At 45.4% G+C, this 21,809-nt stretch overlaps 1 protein-coding gene across 9 annotated transcripts in view; it reads right to left on the bottom strand.

Annotated features, from left to right (window-relative positions):
• The window catches only part of NTNG2 (netrin G2), a 129,014-nt gene extending 108,141 nt beyond the window's left edge, over nt 1-20,873 (bottom strand). For 3 of the 9 annotated variants that reach the window (XM_079962559.1, XM_079962562.1, XM_079962561.1), the window contains exons 1-2: nt 20,010-20,873; nt 15,313-16,466 (exon numbers count right to left, since the gene is read on the bottom strand). In XM_079962559.1, the coding sequence (XP_079818685.1) occupies nt 15,313-15,525 (213 nt within the window). In that variant the 5' untranslated portion in view covers nt 15,526-16,466; nt 20,010-20,873. Of the gene's footprint in view, nt 1-15,312; nt 16,467-17,369; nt 17,481-20,009 lie in introns of those variants that run through there. The other 6 variants (XM_079962564.1, XM_079962565.1, XM_079962563.1 and 3 more) reach the window with 5 other exon arrangements.
• Between the last annotated feature and the right edge of the window lie 936 nt (nt 20,874-21,809).

Raw genomic sequence — 21,809 nt, 5'->3', positions numbered from 1 at the left:
GCCAGAATCAACCTTTGGGGTAGAAGAGAAAACCTTCTCCTGCCAGCAATAGATAAAGGAAACAAAACAAAAAAACACAGAACTTCAAGAGGCAACAGTCAGAAAGGTGTCCTCAACACAAATGTCAAATTCAGCAGCAGTGAATTACATGGCCATATTAGGAGGCAATTTGGTACAAGGAACTCATAATTGTGACTAGAGGTGGGGAGAAATTTGATTTTATTTGTTCAGTGGTACCTCAGTCTACGAACAGCCTAGTTCATGAACTATTTGAAGAAGAAGAAGAAGAAGAAGAAGAAGAAGAAGAAGAAGAAGAGTAGTAGTAGTTTGGATTTGATATCCTGCTTTATCACTACCCGAAGGGTAGCGGGGCTGAGAGACTTCAGAGAAGTGTGACTAGCCCAAGGTCACCCAGCAGCTGCATGTGGAGGAGCGAAGACGAAGACATGAACCTGGTTTCCCCAGATTACAAGACTACCACTCTTAACCACTACACCACACTGGAACATGAACACAGGGCTGTCTTAAGCATATGTGGCGCCAGGGTGCAAAGATCTGCCCAGCACCCCCCCCAGTTGCCCAGTCCCTGGAGGGTGGAGCCAGCTGGCTGTCTCAGCGTCTCACTGGCTTGGTCGCCCCCGAACTCGCAGTGCAGAGCCGCCCACAGCAGAAGAGCCCACCGTGGCACTCCAATTTACAGACGGGCTCTTCCCAGGACTCAACTCTCAGGCCCCGGACTCTCGGCCTGGTGCCCTGAGAGCCCTGCACCCCTAGCACCTATGGGTAAGACGGCCCTGCACAAACACTTCAAAACTGGAAGAAGGTATTCCAGGTAGGTAACTTTTTAAAAAATCTTAACGTATTCTGTTTGGGGGTGCACTTCCGTTTTGAGTGCCACACTTCTGTTGTTCGGCAGCGGAGAAGGGGGTCATCATGGCATTTCCCGCAGCCGCAAGGGAGGGAAGTTGTGCGCCCGCCAACTAGCTGGTTTGCAGGTAGGCAACTCCCCCCGTGCCACGGCGGCAGGAGAGCATTTCCTGCAGCTGCCAGGGAGGGAAGCTGCGCACCCACCCGCTGGTTTGCGGGAGTGCAACCCCCCCCCCATGCTGCTGCAGGAGGTGCGCGATCTAGGGAGCATTTCTAACAGCAGCGTGGGGGGGGGAATCTGTGTGGCTCCCAGTTCAGCTACTGATTGATTGATTGATTGATTGATTGATTGACTGACTGACTGACTGACTGCAGAAATGGATAAAAGCCCCCCTATCCAAACAATGACTATAATCAGTGCAGGTAAGAAAATTTTCAATTTTCATTTTTATCATCTACAATACTGTTTTATTGTACAGTACATTGTACAATATTCAATACAGTACATTGATTATTGCTTTCATTTTATGGATTAATGGTCTTGTTAGATAGTAAAATTCATGTTAAATTGCTGATTTAGGGGTTGTTTTTAAAAATCTGGAACGGATTAATCCATTTTGCATTACTTTCTATGGGAAAGCACACCTTTAGTTTAAGAACACTTTGGTTTAAGAACAGACTTCCGGAACAGATTAAGTTCGTAAACCAAGGTACCACTGTATTTTAATAAGAAACCACCTAATTTTATGTCTTGAACAAATGAAACACAGCTACTCTTTGGAAAGTACATTAGACAAAACTGCACACAATTTAATGTGCTTATTAGGAGATCATCCCTAAAATGTTGGTTTTCATGATGATTCTTTTTAAAACAAAATTCACACATTGCCGCAGAAAGGTGGAGAACTGAATCTTTGATTGGAAAATGGAGAAACCAACAGAGACGAAATTGATAGATTCACCCATCCCTAATAGTGACACACAGTCACTTTACCCTCTTCAGCTTTTAAAGCCAAAGTGATTGATGGAAATCAATCCATTTGAAACTGTTCTTTCCAGCTCACACCTACCTCTTGATTTACAGCAGGGGTTGGGAACCTTTTTCAGTCTGATTTGGTGGAAGGCAGCCAGATGTGTACAAAGGCCTAGAAAGGTTGGCATTGCCTGCTCTAGCAGATCCCAAACTTTCATACCAAACATCCCAAATCCTGCGATTTCCAAACACTTTCATGCTTGACAGTTCTAAGACAGTTTCATCACAGAGCCAGTGCAGTGTATTGGTTAGAAACCAGACTAAGTTTGAAAAGACTTCAAACAGTGATAATTACATTTTTAACAGTAGCCATTCACATAAAACAGTAATTGATAGCACAGACATTGGCACAACTGGGGGTTCATGGCTTGAAAACATTAGACACAATTCTGCTTCTGAAATGCTATGCAGTTCTGGCCTTGAGTACTCCCTGGAAAGCTGAGAGACTAGCTGGGAAGCGTTCAGCTATTGCTGCAGGCTCTTTGGAGGACAAGCAGGACACAGACACAACAAATAAGAAATTCTAACATCTTCAAGAGCTGTTCAGGTTTTGGAGAGTTTAGAAACTGCCATGGCAGAGAAACACAAGCAGCGGGGCTATGTGGATGTTGCAAACCTGTTGGAATTCACACATTCAAATATTGGTGTAGAATTCAGCTTCAAAAAGATCTCGGTTTTTACAATTTTTGTGCTAAAGCAGGGATTAGGATTCCACCCCCCCCCCCAGACCATGAGGCATATTTCCTTCTAGGCAACATACATGGGGCTGCACGCTAGTGATGGGTAGGGTCAGAGGTAAAACATTGGCGACATCACCTTGCCAACAAAGGTCCGTATAGTTAAAGCTATGGTTTTCCCAGTAGTGATGTATGGAAGTGAGAGCTGGACCATAAAGAAGGCTGATTGCCGAAGAATTGATGCTTTTGAATTGAATTGGTGCTGGAGGAGACTCTTGAGAGTCCCATGGACTGCAAGAAGATCAAACCTATCCATTCTTAAGGAAATCAGCCCTGAGTGCTCACTGGAAGGACAGATCCTGAAGCTGAGGCTCCAGTACTTTGGCCACCTCATGAGAAGACAAGACTCTCTGGAAAAGACCCTGATGTTGGGAAAGATGGAGGGCACAAGGAGAAGGGGACAACAGACGACGAGATGGACAGTGTTCTCAAAGCCACCAGCATGAGTTTGACCAAACTGCGGGAGACAATGGAAGACAGGAGTGCCTGGCGTGCTCTGGTCCATGGGGTCACGAAGAGTTGGACATGACTAAATGACTAAACAACAACGAAACATTGGCAAGCCTGAAGCAAAAGTGGTGGAGCAACATATATGGTTCTTACTTTTGCACACTAGACAACATTCCTACTGCCATGAGCCCCACAGTGATATCAGGATAAGGCATGGGACTGGCAAGTCACAATGCAGGAGGAGGGTACGGGGAAGGGCTGATTGGTGGGAACCAGGGTTGAAGGAGGGGGCTCACCTTGGTGTGCCTCAACTCTAGTCACTTTGGAAAGAAGAGCAGGGATGCTGGCTCTTCTCTCTGGCCTTCCAGCACTCTTAATGGAAATTGTGGAGAGCTATGGGATGTAGGTGGCACTGTGGGTTAAACCACAGAGCCTAGGGCTTGCCGATCAGAAAGTTAGTGGTTCGAATCCCCATGACCGGGTGGGCTCCCGTTGCTTGGCCCCTGCTCCTGCCAACCTAGCAGTTTGAAAGCACGTCAAAGTGCAAGTAGATAAATAGGTACCACTCTGGCGGGAAGGTATACAGCGTTTCCATGCGCTGCTCTGGTTTGCCAGAAGTGGCTTAGTCATGCTGGCCACATGAGCTGGAAGCTGTACGCTGGCTCCCTTGGCCAGTAAGGCGAGATGAGTGCCGCAGCCCTAGAGTCGTCCTCGACTGGACCTAATGGTCAGGAGTCCCTTTACCTTTATGGGTAACCAAGGGGAGAGGCAACTCAGGAGGTGGGAGTCAGAACATGGGGGGTGAAGCTTCATCACTCAGGTACTATCTCTGCAGATGAGAACTGACCTATCCACACCAAAGGGCAATATGTTGCAAACATTCTTGCAAAGCGAGCATGTGTTGTGAGTGAACATGTCATGCCATTTCTTTAAAAGCTTGGTGGGTGGAGCAATGCATGGAAGCTGTTGGGACACCTTACTTGCTGCTGTCCAGTTCTGAACGCTTTGCCTTGAATCAGACCTCTTAAACTCTTGTGTCCGCTATTAAGCCTGTACAGTTACTTGCTTGAATAGTGATGTCTTTCTAACTTACACATAAGAGCCTCTGTCTATGTGTGTTGGGCCTGAGGCAGGACACCTGCCACCCAAAAGTCACATGCCTGCAAGACATGTAAACATCTCTCTATTGCCTTCCAGGCAAGCAAGAAGCATTATCTCAGTTCAACAGCACATGTCGGAGCCCTTGAGGAGGATGCAGAGCATAGCTGTTGAGGGGCGGTAGTGGCCTGAGAAGTGGGTGTGGCCTGAGCAGTATCCCAAGGGCCAGATAAGAGTTGCCTGGAGGATCACATTCGATCCATGGGCCCTTCGCCAGCCCTATGCTAAAACATAGGTTTTTTAAAACTTTGTTTCTTTTTAGAGTGGAGCACATACTGGGGCTGTGCACTGGTCTGATTTGAGTCAACATGGGATTTGTCTGCATCATCAGCCCTGGGTCACTCTGGGTTCGATCAGTCTGCATGAAGCGATCCAGGGCTGTCAAAAGATGGGTGGTCTATTGGTGAGGAGAGGAATGAGAAGGACACCAAGGTAACCTGTGTGAACCTTCTCCCACTCCCAACCACATGTTTAATTAGGGTTTTCGACCCTGATTAAATATACTGGGGGGGGGGGGAGGAAGAGGCATGTCTCCTTCCCTGCCACCTTCCATCCATATGAATCAGATCCAGGTTGGATCAGGCCCTGAATCAGACTGGGGGATCACATGCATAGCTCAAGTACACACATATAGTACTGATTGAGAACTCCAATCCCCTTGCACATTACATCTGTGTTTCTACAAGCAGAGAGAAATCCCAACACCTCCAGAAACATGTAAAATGAAAACTAACAAGAAATGGTATTAATACAAAAGCACTGTAGAGTTGGCAAAATTAGGAAAGGTTCTGCAAAAAGTGGAATAAAATTTAGGTGAATGCATCACTGATAAGTAAACAAGCAAATACTCCCCCTCTCCCACTGCCACCCACTCTGCTTCCCACTCATTTCCCTCAGCATCTTCCACACACTGGGGCCAAAATTAACAGCCTCCATTTACTGGTAAAATAAAGCTTGCTGACACCACCAAAAGACTCCTCTGCCCCTCCTTCCCATCAATAATGCTAAGAGCTCCATTCCTGTATCAAAGAAGCACCATCTGCACAAGGGACGAGAGATTCATTCACAGACACGCTAATACAAACAGGCCTGCAATGGAAATATGGTTGGTGGGCTCAGGGCCAGAGAAGCCACCCCCACTATCCCAGCTACATTAAATAAACACATTAAAATTCTGTGCCAAGAAAAGTGAAAATCTGCAGTGGGTCCAAAATTATGCAACTTGGGCAAGTCTGCATAAAAAAGTTCTTTTCTTTTAGCCATACCATAAATGTGCTACATCTGCACAGGTATTTCTGGTGGACAGTTTCCCATCCATTTTAAATCACGGACACATTTGATTTGTTGTCTGGCATACATACTCTCTCTCTCTCCCTTCTTCCTTCCCTCCTTCTCATCTTATGTGAAATTTACAATTCATTTTTAAGGTGTCCCTGCCTGAAGGGCATTGACAGGAACAAGAAGAAGTTCAAGAACTGTGAAAACAAAACCCTTGGCGTTAATAAGCAGCAAGGATGCGCCGTGGAGTGGAAAGAGCAGCCAGATGTGAATAGAATGGGCTTCAGAACTTGGAAGGTCGCTTCTCAGAGGAATTTTCTCCCTCTCGAAGTCCTCAGCAATTGCTATGGCCTACCCCACTCCATCTCCTGCCAACCTAGCAGTTTGAAAGCACGAAGTGCAAGTAGCGGGAAGGTAAACGGTGTTTCTGTGTGCTGCTCTGGTTCGCCAGAAGCGGCTTAGTAATGCTGGCCACATGACCCAGAAGCTGTACGCCGGCTCCCTCGGCCAATAAAGCGAGATGAGCACCACAACCCCAGAGTTGTCTGCGACTGGACCTAACGGTCAGGGGTCCCTTTACCTTTTTACCCCACTCCATTTTTCAAATCCCACCCAGAAAAGTTTGTATTTGGCGGGGAGGCGGGTCCTGAAAGTTCTGTTGGAGCACTGAAAGTCCCATCACACAAAAGAGTAACCTTGAATACTAGGCAAACTCAGTGCCCCCGCGATGATCCAAAATAGGACAACTGAGGAAAAAAGACAGATAGGGATATGTTTGCATGCTCGGGGGGAACTCTCACATTTGCAGAAGTGCAAATAATAACAATAACACTAAAATGGGACATCTCTCTCCAATGTTGCCCAAGGAGGGCTGAGAAGGCTTGCTGGCTTCTATGAGCCACAGAAGTTTGAGTTTCTGCTGAAACAGAAATGAAGAGTGAAATGTCTTTGTTGAGGTTTTATAAGCTCGTAGGCTGGACTGGAATCCTGGAGGGCAGAATTTGGCTCCCAGGCCCTGAGGTTCCCCATCCATGGACTATGCTAATGTAGCAAGTAACTGTCCACTTATTGGTAGAAACCACTGAATTCTATGGTACAAAGGAAATTAACTATAATTTTGAGACATGAGGCAGGGGAGCAGAACCTGCTACAGTGATATAAAACCTGCTATCAAAGGCTCTTTGTCAATCTTCAAATGCAGGTATTGAGGTGGGGAGGGGAGAGATCCTTTCAGGTGAAGTTTGCTGCTCTGTGAGCGTGTGTGTGGCTCAACTCAGTTGTAAGACAGCGTAGCCGCAAAAGAACTCTGAGGCTATTCTTTTTTGCTGTTTCTTTTCTGACCCTTTAAACAAAGCCAGGCTTGTGAATGGTAAATCAAATGCCTCTCCTGCCGAGCTCTGAGCCAGGTGGAATAAAAGGCAACAATTAATATTTAAGGGGAAAATATGTTAAAGGGTGGGTGGGTGGGTGTGGGTGTGGGTGTGCGTGCGTGCGCACGCGCGCGCGCGCGCGAAGGCAGATTGATTCCTGCCCTTTATGTCTTTCATGCCAGGGTTGGATGAGAGGGAAAAGAACAGAAGATGAGAAGGAAGGGAAAAACCCTTCATACGTTCAAAGCCTGCCTACAATGGGATATTTTGAAATGCAAGGCTGTGTTTCCAGTCCATGCAGCACACTTACCCTGACTTTATTTATGACCCTTTACGCACGCTCCAACAGCAAGTGCAGCCCCAACTTAGAAAAGTTGTCATTCTTATTCATTGGAAATATTTACATTTGTTCGTTTCACTGCAAGGTCCCAGACTGGTGTGTGTGTGTGTGTGTGTGTGTGTGTGTATTCATTCAATAAAAAGGACCCCTGACCATTAGGTCCAGTCCTGACCAATTCTGGGGTTGTGGCGCTCATCTCACTTTATTGGCCGAGGGAGCCGGCGTACAGCTTCCGGGTCATGTGGCCAGCATGACTAAGCCGCTTCTGGTGAACCAGAGCAGCGCATGGAAATGCCATTTACCTTCCCACTGGAGCAGTACCTATTTATCTACTTGCACTGGTGTGCTTTCAAACTGCTAGGTTGGCAGGAGCAGGGACCAAGCAACGGGAGCTCACCCAGTCGCGGGGATTCGAACCGCCGACCTTCTGATCGGCAAGTCCTAGGCTCTGTGGTTTAACCCACAGTGCCACCCGTGTCCCTTTCGTATTCATTCAATAAAAGCTACTAAATAACATTAAGACATCACTTAAAACCATAATTAAAAACAAAAATTCTTATCGTGCAGAAGTGTGGGTGAAGGGGCAGGGAACCACATGATCAAAAATGACTCAACTGCTCCGCTTCCACCGTAAGATCTAAGCTGGTCAGATGAAGATCAGGAAAGGAGATATGCCAACTAATCCGCACCAAGGCGCAAGATGATGATTTATTCAATTTCTTACCTGCCTCTTACCATGACATACCAAGGCAGGTTGCAATATTTTAAGAATACAATATTAAAATCAGTTGAGACTAATTACAGTCAGGAGAATAGGATGAATAATAGAAAGATATATCTTGGGTGTCAAAGGGCAGGAGAAAAAGGTGTGTCTTCAACATACAAAGGAAATTACATAATTAAGGTGCCAGGCACACCTCTGCATAAACGAGAATTCTATGGTTTAGAAGCTGCCCCAGATAATGCCCTCTCCTAGGCCTCTTCTGAGCTCCATGAGGGTAGAAGAATTACCTTAACAGCTAAACAGTCTACAGGAAAAAAGGTGCTATTTCAGATAATTGGGGCCTGAGTCATTTATGGCTTTAAACATTCATGTGAACACATTGAATAGGGCCTAGAAGCAAACTGGCAAGCAATTCATCTGAAATAAAACCCCTGACAGCCGCTGCATTTTGGATCAGTCAAGGTTCCCAAGTCATCTTCAAAGGCAGCCACATGTAGAGCACATTGCAACAATGCAGTCTGAAAGTTACCAGAGCATGGAGTACATGTCACCAGGACCCGCCTTACCAATAAGAAGAATGAGGCAACTGCCTCAGGTGGCAGATCGCGAGGGGTAGAGTTGGAGGAGAGAGCTGAGTGTCAGTGGCGGAGCATATGCCCCCACTGCCCAGAGCAGGCGCGTTCCCGAGGGGCACAGAGGGTGCCCTCCCAGGCGCGGGATAGTGGCGCGCTCACCCACCGATCCTGCTTCCTTCCTCTCCCCTTCCTGCTCGCCTGCCTCCTTCCCGTCCTCTCCCCTGCCTGCCTGTCTCCTCCAGCTGGGAGCACAGGGCAACGGCGCACTGCTCGCCCGTGACTCCCATGCCTACCGCCAGCTGTCAGGGGAAGGAGGGAGCTGCTGCGCCATGTTCCCGGCTGGAGGAGGCAGGCAGGCAGGCAGGGGAGAGGATGGGAAGGAGGCAGGTGAGCGGGAAGGGGAGAGGAAGGAACCGGCAAAGCAGCACAGCAGCTCCTCCCACCCCTTCCCCCAATAGTTCGTGGGAGGCGTGGGAGTCCGAGTCGCGGGCAGACGGAGCACCAAATGTCACCCCCGCTTAGGGATGACACCCGGAGCGGTGCACTCCCCCTGCACCCACCTTCCTCCGCCAGTGCTGTGTGTGCCATGTGGTCTGCTCTTGAAGCTAGCCTGTTGCCTCAAATCCAGCAGAAGATACTGCCTCATTTACAGTGTCAACATAAGTTTCAATGGCCAGTACAGTGGTACCTCGGGTTACAGACGCTTCAGGTTACATACGCTTCAGGTTACAGACTCCACTAACCCAGAAATAGTACCTCGGGTTAAGAACTTTGCTTCAGGATGAGAACAGAAATCGTGCTCCGGCGTCAAGGCAGCAGGATGAGGCCCCATTAGCTAAAGTGGTGCTTCAGGTTAAGAACAGTTTCAGGTTAAGAACGGACCTCCGGAACAAATTAAGTTCTTAACCCAAGGTACCACTGTACAGCCATTTTGTATGGGTGTGGAGAATGGCACTGTCTTATCCCTTGCTCCAGGAAGCAAGATGTTTTGAGCTGTGCCTGGACCTCACTTATGCCACAATCACACCTTGTATTTAAAGTACAGTGGTACCTCGGGTTAAGAACTTAATTCATTCTGGAGGTCCGTTCTTAGCCTGAAACTGTTCTTAACCTGAAGCACCACTTTAGCTAATGGGGCCTCCCGCTGCTGCCATGCCACCACCATGCAATTTCTGTTCTCATCCTGAAGCAAAGTTCTTAACCCAAGGTACTACTTCCGGGTTAGCGGAGTCTGTAACCTGAAGCGTCTGTAACCTAAAGTGTCTGTAACCCGAGGTACCACTGTACATGGCTTTCCCCCAATAATTCTGGGAACTGTAGTTTACCCTTCAAAGAGCTACAGTTCTCAGCACCTTTAGCGAACTACAGTTGCCAGGATTATTTGAGGGAAGTAATGTGCTTTAAGGGACGTGGGTGGCGCTGTGGGTTAAACCACAGAGCCCAGGGCTTGCCAATCAGAAGGTCGGTGGTTCGAATCCCCACGACGGGGTGAGCTCCTGTTGCTCTGTCCCTCCTCCTGCCAACCTAGCAGTTCAAAAGCACGTCAAAGTGCAAGTAGATTAATAGGTACAGCTCTGGCAGGAAGGTAAACGGCGTTTCCGTGCGTTGCTCTGGTTCACCAGAAGCGACTTAGTCATGCTGGCCACATGACCCAGAAGCTGTACGCTGGCTCCCTCGGCCAATAAAGCGAGATGAGCGCCGCAACCCCAGAGTCAGCCACAACATGACCTAATGGTCAGGGGTCCCTTTACCTTTACTTTAATGTGCTTTAAATGTATGGTGTGGATGTGACCATAAGCTGTTATCAGCTCTGGGCTCCTAGAGACTGGTATTCTATTATGAATGTATTCTGCAGCATGTTCTTCAACCAAAATAAACCAGAAACATTTGTGAAATAAAAAGTGATAGGATTTTTTCAGCAGCAAGTTACAGAATAAGCATTGACTAGAAATGACCACCTCAAAACTTTTGCAGGCGCAAACAGTATTGAAAGTATAATCTCATGTGATCACCCTAGCAGCATCAAAGTACAAATCATTATGAATATTCAATAAATTGGATGTTTGGAGACCTGTTACTTCTGCTCCTTGATACGTGCTCATGAAGTTTCTCCTGCACCCGCCAGTTCAGTTGGCTTAAGAACATAAGAAGAGCCTGCTGGATCAGGCCAATCGCCCATCTTAGTCCAGCATCCCATTCTCACAGAGGCCCACCAGATGCCTGGGCTTGCCCACTCTAAGGCTTCATTTCTTAGATAAGATCCATCAGGGTCCAGCCACGCCCAGCAAATTCCCAAAACATGGAATGGAAACTGCAGCTTTGGAGAGGCCTCTTCCACGCACGTCCTGCTTACAGTTTTCCTCCCGGGACATTTGATGGCCACTGTGATGACAGAAGGCTGGACTAGATGGGTCTTTGGTCTGATCCAGCAGAGCTCTTCTGATCTTCCTGCAGAGATAATTACACTCTGCATGTGCTTGGGAGCTCTTTCCGCAGTTACAACTTCACCTCCTCAAAGTTCAGCCACAGTACTGAAAACAGATTAAGAGACCAAAACCCAGCAAGCCAAATTAAATCATTGTCTTCTTCTTTTTCCTCCCCCAGCCTGTAATTACAGCCAATAAATGTCAAGCATTTCGAACACTGGTTCTTAATGCTTGGCAACAAAGACACAGGCCTGGTGTTCAATAAATTCTCTTTTTTAAAAAAGGAAGGAAAAAAATCTGCCCTTAATGCTCCTCTCCATCCATTATTCAGCAGCCCCTAGCTGATAATGAGATCTAAAACCGACCTTTAGGTTTTTCTGAGTTCTACCTTTGATCCTTGGGTGATCATTATCTTTGTGCCTTAAGTTATGCAAGGCAGCACTCTCGCCCTCAGTACCATTTTGCTGAGGCTGTACCATTTATGTGTTACAGGAAGACAAGCAGAGTCAAAGCTGACCCAGGACATCCTGGTGCCCAGAGCTAGGAAATCTGAATAGTTTCGTTCCTCACTTCACGCAAATTAACATGGGATGAAATCCATGGGGAAGTTCTCTTGCAACACACACACACAATTGAAATGAACAGGAGCTGCACAAGAGCACTCCCATTCTTTTTGAAATCCCTCACAGATTGTGTTCCCTTGATCAGGATCAGTCCCTCTGCCATTCAGGCATCTTAAATAGGACCCCAAATTTTTGTCAACTTGCTTTCATGCAGCCAAGTTTCTTTTTTTAAAAAAATAATTTTTATTAACCAGCCAATCAAATCAAATCAAATCACATCACATCACATAAATTCTGAATTACAAAGCCGAATTTTAAATTTTGTTGAGGGGACCCATATTTCAAGATCCGAAGGGGGATTCTGATCATCTTCTTGCTACTGCGTTAATGTCCATGCAGCCGAGTTTCTGGCAGATTGATGAATGGTGCAAAAAACAAATGAACGGCTGGGCATGTCCTATGGCAAGCTTGTCAGAAGCCGTGTGCCCACTGCCCCGTGGCAAGTAAGGTTTGCCTCCAGTTGGAGAAAGTTTTTTGTGAACTGGATGGCTTTTCCCCTTTTTATTTCAGGCAATTCAGTACCTCTGAAAGAACTAGCTTAAGCACATGTGTAGACAGGCAGGTTAGTAATTCTTTTTCCATGGGCTCATAGCTTTTATAGATTGATTTGCAAGACTGTTGCATTACTTAATGAGGTATTAATAGCGCTCCTTGAAAGTAGTGCATAAAACAGGCATAGGCAAACTCGGCCCTCCAGATATTTTGGGACTACAATTCCCATCACCCCTGACTACTGGTCCTGTTAGCTAGGGATCATGGGAGTTGTAGGCCAAAAACATCTGGAGGGCCAAGTTTGCCTATGCCTGGTATAAAGCAGTAACTTCATAAACATGCCTCTATTTACCAGCTCCATCAAGAAAAATAGTTCATTATTATTAGCCTTCTAATTTCACAACAGGAAAAGTGAAGCAAAGCAAAGAATGTCACACATACACACACACACGTATCAGTTTCATAGATGTATGAATACTCCCTTGTCACTCATAATAAAGTTGTCCTGCAAACACAACATCTGAACTCAGGAGCACAGGAAGCTGCTTATAATGAGACAGACCCCGGTCCATCTAGCTCAGTATTGACTACACGGACTGGCAGCAGCAGCCCAGGGTTTCAGACAGGGGGTATTCCCAGCCCTAGCTGCTTTATCCCTGAGCTGCAGCAATTCCCCCTCAATGTCTTTTTTGAACTAGCAAAGGGCTTGACGGTAGAATGGACTAAGTTTTTCCATAAAAATGGAATTGTTTATGGTGACCTCAGTGCTTTAAGTATTTATTTATGTGAAATGATATGGCCAGACCTAAGACAGCTTAACAGGAACACAAGAAGCTGTCTTCTACCATGACTGACAGAGGTTCTCCAGGATTTGAGGCAGGAGACCTTCTCAGCTCTACTTGGACATGATGCCAGGGATTCAGCCTGGAGCCTTCTGCTTGGAAAGCAGATGCTCTGCCATGGAGCTACAGCCCTTTCCCACATCCAGCATGGGCTGAAGTGCCCACAAAGAGGTGGAAATACAAATAAGCAGATAGAAAACCAGAACTGGGGTGGTTTCACACAACTATATTCTACACTGTAAGGTTAACATGAATTGGCTTTCCCATGAGCTTTGAAGCATTGATTTAATTATATAAAGCACCACTGGTGTATGGTACTTTACAGAGTACAAAAGGATAAGACCCTGCCCCAAGGAGCTTTCAAGCTAAAATCTGATACATAAGGAAACTGAAAAAGGGAAGCAGGAGTGAACAGAGAAGCCATCTGCCGTTGTTTCAGGCACAGGTGCTTAGGCTTGGCCAAGAGCTGATCTTGCAAAATCAGTCAGTGTGTCCAAACTCAACAAAACCTAGTTCCATTTTATTCATTCATCTCACTTTTCTTTACAGTAGCTCTACATGGGTACCTGAGGCAGATCTCCCATCAAAGCACTGACATAGACTTTCTTTGCCTCAGCAAAATGACTGCACCAGGTACACCCCTGTTCTGCTGCTGTTTTCTTTTTTTAAATATAAGTTTGTCCAGGGCAGGACAAGTTCTGTATCTGCACTTGAACTGAAGTATTAAGTTAACATGGTTAAACATGTCAAAAATATACTTGGGAAAAGATCACTGTGTCTGTTATATACCCTGCTTCCCTCCCAAGTGTAGTCCTCCCTTTCATTTCACCTTGTCAGCAACACTATGAGGTAGGTTAGGCTGAGAGATAGCGAAGGTACCCAGTGAGTATCATGGTTGAGTGGGGATTTGAACCTGATTCTTCCCAGTCCTAGCTGCACACCAACCATACTTTCAAAACTCATGGCAAGAATCCCAGGAACTATAAGTTTGTTAAGGGTGCCGGGAATTGTAAATCTGTAAGGGGTAAACTACAGATCCTGATATGCTTTGGGGAAAATCTGCTTGAAATTTATGGTGTGTACATCGCTTTTCAGTGAGTGAGAAGCAGGTAAGATAATGTCTGTATGCCCTGGGCTTTACGTTAGCATGCACAAAACACTAATGCTTTTGCATAATGTCTTAGACCTCAACCAGGCAGGATGGCTAAATGACACTAGTGGGAAAAGCACCTACCTAGCTTACCTCCCAGTACCACTCAATGCATGTTCCCATAAAGGAGACAATACAGTTAGCCGAAAGGACCAGCAACACTTTATCTTTAATGAAGGCCCTGATGACTTTGGTCAAGGTCAGACAGAGTTAAAATCAGGAGCACAACACAAACTATTAGGTACATCAGTAATAACAGTAGGGGAAGCTATCCTATGCCCAGACTACCTCCCTGCCAAGGGGAGCAGATGAAGCTGCCTTATACTGAGCCAGGCCATCTAACTCAAAGTTTTCTACAATGATTTACAGTGCAAAGAAAGGTTTTCCTCATAACGTGCTACTTGGAGATCTCAAGAGTCTGAACCCAGGACTTCAGGATCCAAAACGCGTGCTCTACCACTGAACTATGGCCCTCCCCCTTCTGTCAGTATATCATTTGTTTGAAAGGTTTGTGAAATACAAATATGAATTCCACACCCCCCCCCCCATTTTAAACCAATCATTTACCCTCCACTTATTTTAATAGACAGTGTTGTGCCTTTTGAACATAAGAAGATGCCTTTTACTTAGTCAGACCATTGGCCTATCTGGCCTAATATTGCTTACACTGACTGGCAGCTGCTCTCCAGGATTTCAGATAGGAATGTTTCCCAGCTGCACCTGAAGATACCATTATGGGGGCAAAAGGGCCATAGGTTGGTGGAAGAGTGTCTGCTTTACATGCAAAATGGTCCCAGGTGGAATCCCTTGCAACTCCAGGTACAGATGAAATATCCCCAGTCTGAAACCATGGAGAGCCACTGTCCATGCTGACAATATTGAGCTAGATGGCCTGACTCAGTACAGAACAGTTTCCTTCTGAACCTGGGACTTTCAGCAGGCAAAGCAAGTGATGTATCACTCACTCATGGTCCCTTCTGAAAGAATAGGCTGTATCTGACTACTGAAAATAGACCCGCTGAAATTGATAAACTTAAGTTAGTCATGTCTTTTCATTTAAATGGGCCTACTCTAACCAATGTTGTACACAACCCATTCATTTCAATTACTTTTTTAAATACAACCCAATATCTTGACTCACCCTACCCTCTTCACACAACTTTGTGTCTGATCTTGAGGATCCTTAAGACACATTAGTTTCACTTTGACAGCTCTTGCTATGAGAAAAGATAAATACTTCTACTCACATGAGTGCAAAATTTCTGGGGCGGGTTCCCGCAGGTGATTCCTGATGGCTCCACTCGTACTGTTGCGTATTCCTTCATGGGCACGGCCCTGGGTTGGCAAGCGTAAAATTCCCACATTGGCCCATTGTCTGTGGTCACCCAGGATTTGCAGATGTCATACTGTCCCATGACCAGTGGGAGGCAGTGCAATAAGAAAGCAGCGTGGTGCAGCATGGCAGCTGTGACTAAGCGCAAGGATCCTGGGCAAAGGAGATGCCTAAAGTTTTGAGCAAGGCAGATCCTGGCAAGGGGAGGCTTTCGGGATCAGCATGGAAACTCCACATCTAATACAAACAGCAAACACTTAGGAGGTCCAGGTGATGACGCTTGAAATGCGTGTTTAGGCAAGAAGAAAGTCTTTGTTACAGCCAATACATTTCTAGATTATCTTGCTCAGAGAATTTGGGCAAACCTTTCAAGGCCTGCTGATCAGTCATCAAAAGTCTTCCTTAACTTCATATTGTGTGTGTGTGTGTGTGTGCGCGCGCGTGCATAAATGATCATCCAAATCAGTGTGAAAATATCTAGAGGTGACTCTCAATCAATCGATAGAACTATCGAGTTCTGATTCTATGACGAAATTTGATCAGTGGAGGAGGGGGGTTAGAAGGAGGCAATGCGGTTGGGGCTAGATCAAGTTTTCTTCAATCTTATTTCCCCATCTGCTACAACATGAAGCTTTCTAAAGTGCTTTGAAGCTGCAATATGCTTTGTTTTATTTTAAGGGAAAAAATATTTTATGTAAAAAAATAATGTAGCATGATATGGAACTTGGAAAGGGCATTAATCAAATCTTTGGGAGTACAATTTCCTTGAAAGTAAGTGTGTGGCTCAAGAGAAGTTTGACTTGGCAAATTTGTCCACTGTTGACAGAGCCGTGGCCTATCTATTTTTAAAAACAAAAAACAAAAATTGGATATATCTGTGGGTGTTTTCTGGTGTGCTTTTGTCTTCTTTCGAGAGAAGGGAGGCACTCATAGAAAACTACTGCTGTCTTCCACCAACTTTATCGCAAAGTATCCAAAGCTTCCGGCTACAGACTGAGGATCCTCCTGAGTTTTTCTTGCTTCTCCTTGAGGACATGAGAAAGCAGCTAACTCCTTCACGAAAACTGCCTGAAACCACAACAAAAATTGAAAAAGTCAAACCTGCAAAAGAGAGTTCCCCACAGAATGTTTTAAGGGAGAGCGTAACTCTCAAGGTTGTTAACATTATATGTGGGTTATGCAAAGGCTTTTCTCAGAATTGTCATATCTCTGTTACCATAAACAGACAGATGGAAAAATTACAGCCCCTAAAGAAAAAGAAGAATGGACCATGAACAGGCAAGACAAGGCATGGAGGCCAGACAGGAAAATGGGTAAGTCTTAAAGAGCCAAGCTAAATAAATAACATAACCAGACAAACACAGTCCAGCCTCCATGCAGAGGATTTATTTGAACAATGAAATTTAATAAAAAACAATTTGAAGGACTAATCATATTTAAGGCTCTCCTAATACACAAAGAGCAGTGACCTCTCCCGTTGTTCACTGGACTTTAATTCAACATCTCTGCAGTCTTGCCCACTCCCATTCCAATAGAGCCATTATAAAAATATGAAAAATAACAACCCAAAAACCCTCAATCATAAATCAAAATGACTAAGAACAAAACACACATATGAACACTCACATTGCAAAGCCAAAACTGCTCCCACACAAACACACACACAGAGACACAAAATCCCATTGCAGATTCTACAAAGTACGGTGGCATTTGAAGGAAACCTTGATTGCAGACTAAATTTCCCATCCCTTCTACAACTTCTCAACTCTATGAAAAGACCACTTGAATAAGATATGCAGAGTATTTATTTATTGGTTAGTCTACATTTTTCTATGCAAAATCTTCAGTTACATCTCCATGCACATCAAGGGAGGAGGGGGGGGGGAGAAGGAGAGGGGAAATGGCACACCTATTCAGTAAGCATGCTTTTTCTCCCCTTTAAAAAATAATAATAAAAGGCTGAAAGCTAACCTGATCAAGATAGTCAGATAAAAAGGCAAGGCCAGTCTTCTCTGCTTTGCCCTCTAGCTGTTTAGAAGCACCTTTCTGAACTGTGTTGGCCCAGAATAAACTCCCAAAGAAAGATAGTCTGGTTGCTATTTTTAAAGTCATGAGTAAATTGGGGGTGGGGAGGAGATAATGAAGCAAAGTGAGACAGAAATTGCTCTACAAGCCTTGCTGACATCATGTCTGCCTTTTCAGTGATTTTTTAAAAATGCAACAATTTCCTTATCACATCAGATTTGTCATGAGCTCTTGTGATAACATAAGAGGCGTAATAGTTTTGTCATCCCAAACCCACATTTAGTTTTGGATTGGGCCTGGGGATGGTGGCAGAGAGTTGAAAATGGGGAAAACATGCTGACAAACTGACAAATCTATTTCCAGAAATGTAGAAATATCAAAATTTTACACTGGAGCAGGTTGACAGGAAAGGAAAGGAAAGCAGGAAAGGCATCTATAATATCAGTTGCTATGTTGCTACATTTGTTAAATGCCACACATTCCCAGCAGACAATAAAAAACTGATTTGGTGTGTATTCGTGGAAAGCCAAAGAGGCAAGCTGTCTCATTATTAAATTTCGCATTTCAATATCACAGGTGTTTTGTGGAAAGAGCTTGCCAGCATTGCCTTCAAAGAATATGGTGTAAGTATTGGGTCATTTTTTTTCTTTTTAAAAAAGAAAAAGGTCTGGAACTAATAGCTTGGCTAAGGTTGGGTTTCAGTTCCTACTGCAAAAATATAAATCTTCACCTGATATTTATTAAGAAACTGCACTTCCCAGGAAGAGCAGAATCAATGCCTTTATTTTCTTTTAAGAGTACAAGGCAGTCACAGGGGACTGATAGCCAGCCCCACAAAATTAGATTTTATCTGGGTATCTGGACTTCCTTCTTTTTTCTTTTATTGGATTAACATGCTTCTGAAATAAAGAGGCAACCCAGAGTTACAATGCCCTGCTGGGGAATTAAGTGCAGAAAGTAAACTTGATTGTTCCACCAGGCAATTAAATGTAGTCTTTCCCAGAAGTGGTACTTTTAAAAGAAAGGGGGAAAGCCTGAGTATGAAACAGATTGTAGAAGAATCTGTTTGGGGGAGAGGTTTGGCAGGAGTTGGATACTTATTTTGGGGCGTACCCCTATCCTCTTCAAACAGATTGTGTTGTTTTAATCGTCTTTTTTTTTAAAAAAAGTTAGAAAATAAGTCTGAAATGTGCTACACAGAAGAGATGTAGACACAGTAATAAAATGTTTAACAGCTCAGAGAAGGAATTATGTTCCCAGGAGAAGCAACAAAACTTTCATTCATAAGTAGCTGCCATCCTCAATATATTTCTAGTCCATGTTCCCTTCCTTAAATCCTTAAATCCAGTTCCCTTTCCAAACTGATGTTTTACATGCAGATATTTCAAGGACTCAGGTTAGAAAACAGGAAATAAGATGTCATACAATTGCCCCTTGCTTTGCAAGGACTTATTTTGGGGGTCTTAAAATCAATTGGGGATGACATCACTCTCTGGCAGAAGATGGAGAGATCTGCAAGTAACTTCACTTGTGTATGAGAAGGCTCTGACAAGGAGCCTGAAAAAAGTTAAGCATTGTGGGAGGGAGCATATTGTGGAGATACAAATTAAGTTCTTTGCAAATTAAAAGCCAAGTGGCAAAACACTTTACAGACCATGTCTTTAAAACTTGCACCAGGACGTGAAGCAGCAGACACAGCAAACTGTAGGGAGTGGATGGATTTCAGAAAGTTATGCCCAATCAATCAATATTAATATGAGGATTTTTTTAAAAGTCCATGCATATCTCGTTCCCTGTCCTTATAATTTTGTAAATAATTTTAGCAATTGCATGGAGCAAAGCACACTTTAGTTACAGAGAAAGATTGGGCAGGGGGAGTGAGAAAGAGGGGTGGGATGTGCAGGATGTTATCAGGAGGGTGAATCCTAATTTATTTACTGTTAGGAAAAGGAGAAGGAGAAGAAAAAGTTGAATCCAGTGAAGTTCTACCCAGTATAGAGCCACTGAAATTTATGAAAACCTTAGTAAATTGTGCCCGTCAATTTCAGTGGGTTTCTGCTGAGTAGGATTAACACTGGATACGACCTAATAATAACAATAGATTAAATCTGGGTAGTCTAGTCAAAATGCAGATGAAAAGGCCGGCTGAGAAGAGAAAGTCAGAAGGTGGGGAGGGGGAGAGACCTGTAACTAAACACCATACAGATTGCTTTGACTCCTGAGTGCCTTTTGCTCAGAGGCAAAAGAAAAGTAGCCCTAGATGAAGAAGTCAGCCGCGAGAACCGGGAAGGGCTAATAATAAGAGGGTGCTTTCAGAAGAAAATAGTGAGAGCCATAAAAGCAAATAAATAAATAAAATAAAATAAAATAAAATACAAAGCCTGCCGCATCTCCACCCGGAGGAGCCGCTTGTTAGGTAACTTTTCCTCCCTCTGCTAAACAGCGGCGGCGGCGGCGCTTGGGAATTTCTCTGCTCGCCTGCCCGGGAGTGCTAAAGAACAGCTCCTTTGCTGGCGGCGGCGGCGCCTCCCGTCCCACCCCAGGTCCCCTCACGCCCTGCTGGGGCTGGGGATCTGCTTGGCTTACCGGCATCCGCAGCTCCTGTAATCCGGCGCAGTGACGGAGCAGAGAGAGAGGAGAGAGAGAGAGCCCCAGATCGAGGCGGCGCGCAGGGCGGAGGGATGGATGGCTTCCCTGAACGCAAGGCGAGCCCTAGCCTCGCTCGCTGCCTCCGGGGTGCCCTCGGGAGCCCAGCGCGTCCCGCCCGCGATCTGGACGCCGTTGGGGGATCCTCGCCCCCCTGCAATACACAAAGTTGTGTACGAAGCGAACTGCCCGGCCAAGGGGGGTCGGGGTGGGAAGGAGGCGAGAGAAGTCCCTTTCCTCTCTCCTCCTCTCTCTTCTTCTCCTTCCTCTAGCTTTTTAAAATCTCCGCTTCCTTCCTTTGGGCTTCCAAAGCGAGGTCTGGGTACGATGGCAGCGCTCGGGAGGGTGGATAGAGAGAGGAGCCAAGTTCAACTTTTTCCTTTCGGAAAGAAAACGCCCCACCAGAGGATCCCGCTCTCCTTCATCCCCTTCGCTCCCCACTCCACCCGGCGCTCCCCCTCCCTCCCCTCCCGGGTCGGTCTGGGGAGGGTTTTACACACACACACACACAGCGCAGATTAGAAGCCTTGGCTCTCCTTTGCTCAGCCTCTCTGCGGGCAGGACGGCTCCGATCCCCCTCGCTGACACTCAAGGGCGGGTAGATGATGGATGCAAAGCGAGGGATGGATAGATAGCTGGCATCTCTCTCTCTCTCTCTCTCTCTCCAAGTTCAGGCACGGAGCCTCAAATCCTTTTGGCCATCACTTTCAATCACCAGCAGAGCTTTTATCCCCGCGCCTGATTCAGGCTGCGTAACTTCCTCTGTGTTGCCTTCACACACCACGCACCATCCCACCCGGCCGGGCGCTCTTAAAGGTGCAGCCGGGAAGGAAACGCAGCCATGGCAGGGCAAAGGGGGGGAGGGGCCACGGTGCGAGAGAGGGAGAGAGAGCGCTTGCAAGAAAAAAAAAGGAAAACAGAAGTAAATCCCAAAGGGGGAAAAATACGTAAAAGCAGGACAAGCCGCGTCTGGTTTTTTCCCTGTTGAAGAAGCTCTTCAGCCAATGCACCTTCATTTGGCCAGAACAGCCCATTCCCCGCACAGGACCCTCGCCTGCTGCCGCAGGTTAGAGAGCTGTAGGTCTCTTTTAGGACATCAAGAGGATGTCCCTCCCATTAGCCTGGGCCAGTAAGACCAATGGTTAGGGATTGTGGAAGTTGACGTCCATAGGGCACCAGGTTGGGAGTCTGCCCCAGAAGGAATCTTGCCAGTAAGTGGCACCCCTGTTACAGAACAGTCTCCCCAGAGAATCTCACCTGGCACCATCTTTGTGTGCCACCTAAAACTTTAAGTTCTCCCAAGTCATTAAAAAAAATAAAACCTCAAGTCTGATTCTCTCCATTTTAAAATATGTGTTTTAACTTTGGATTAGGGTGAGTTTTCTTTTCTTGTTGTACCTGTGTTGCTTTGATTTCATAGTTTCATGTTTTATTTTGTATTTAAATTCATTTAAATGCAAATTGTTCTTATTATTATTTTTTTTAAAAAAAAATTATTTGAAAAAAATATGTAAATTGTTTGCATAGTCATTTACTGCAAATGTTATCAGGGTAGGATACAGATAGTATTAATGAAATAAACAAGTTAAGTAATTAATTAATTAATGCATAAGATCCAGGTGCTAGCATCACAAGGGGACAGACCAAATGTCCATTTGCTGGACCCCATTCTAGTCCAACACCCTGTCCTCTTATAATATCACTTATATCCCCCCCTTTCCTCCAAACAGCTCACAGAAT

Source organism: Podarcis cretensis (genome assembly GCF_951804945.1).
Source record: "Podarcis cretensis genome assembly, chromosome: Z".
Classification (NCBI taxonomy): domain Eukaryota; kingdom Metazoa; phylum Chordata; class Lepidosauria; order Squamata; family Lacertidae; genus Podarcis; species Podarcis cretensis.
The sequence above is the reverse complement of the archived record's forward strand: the minus strand, read 5'-3'. Positions and strand labels throughout refer to the sequence as shown.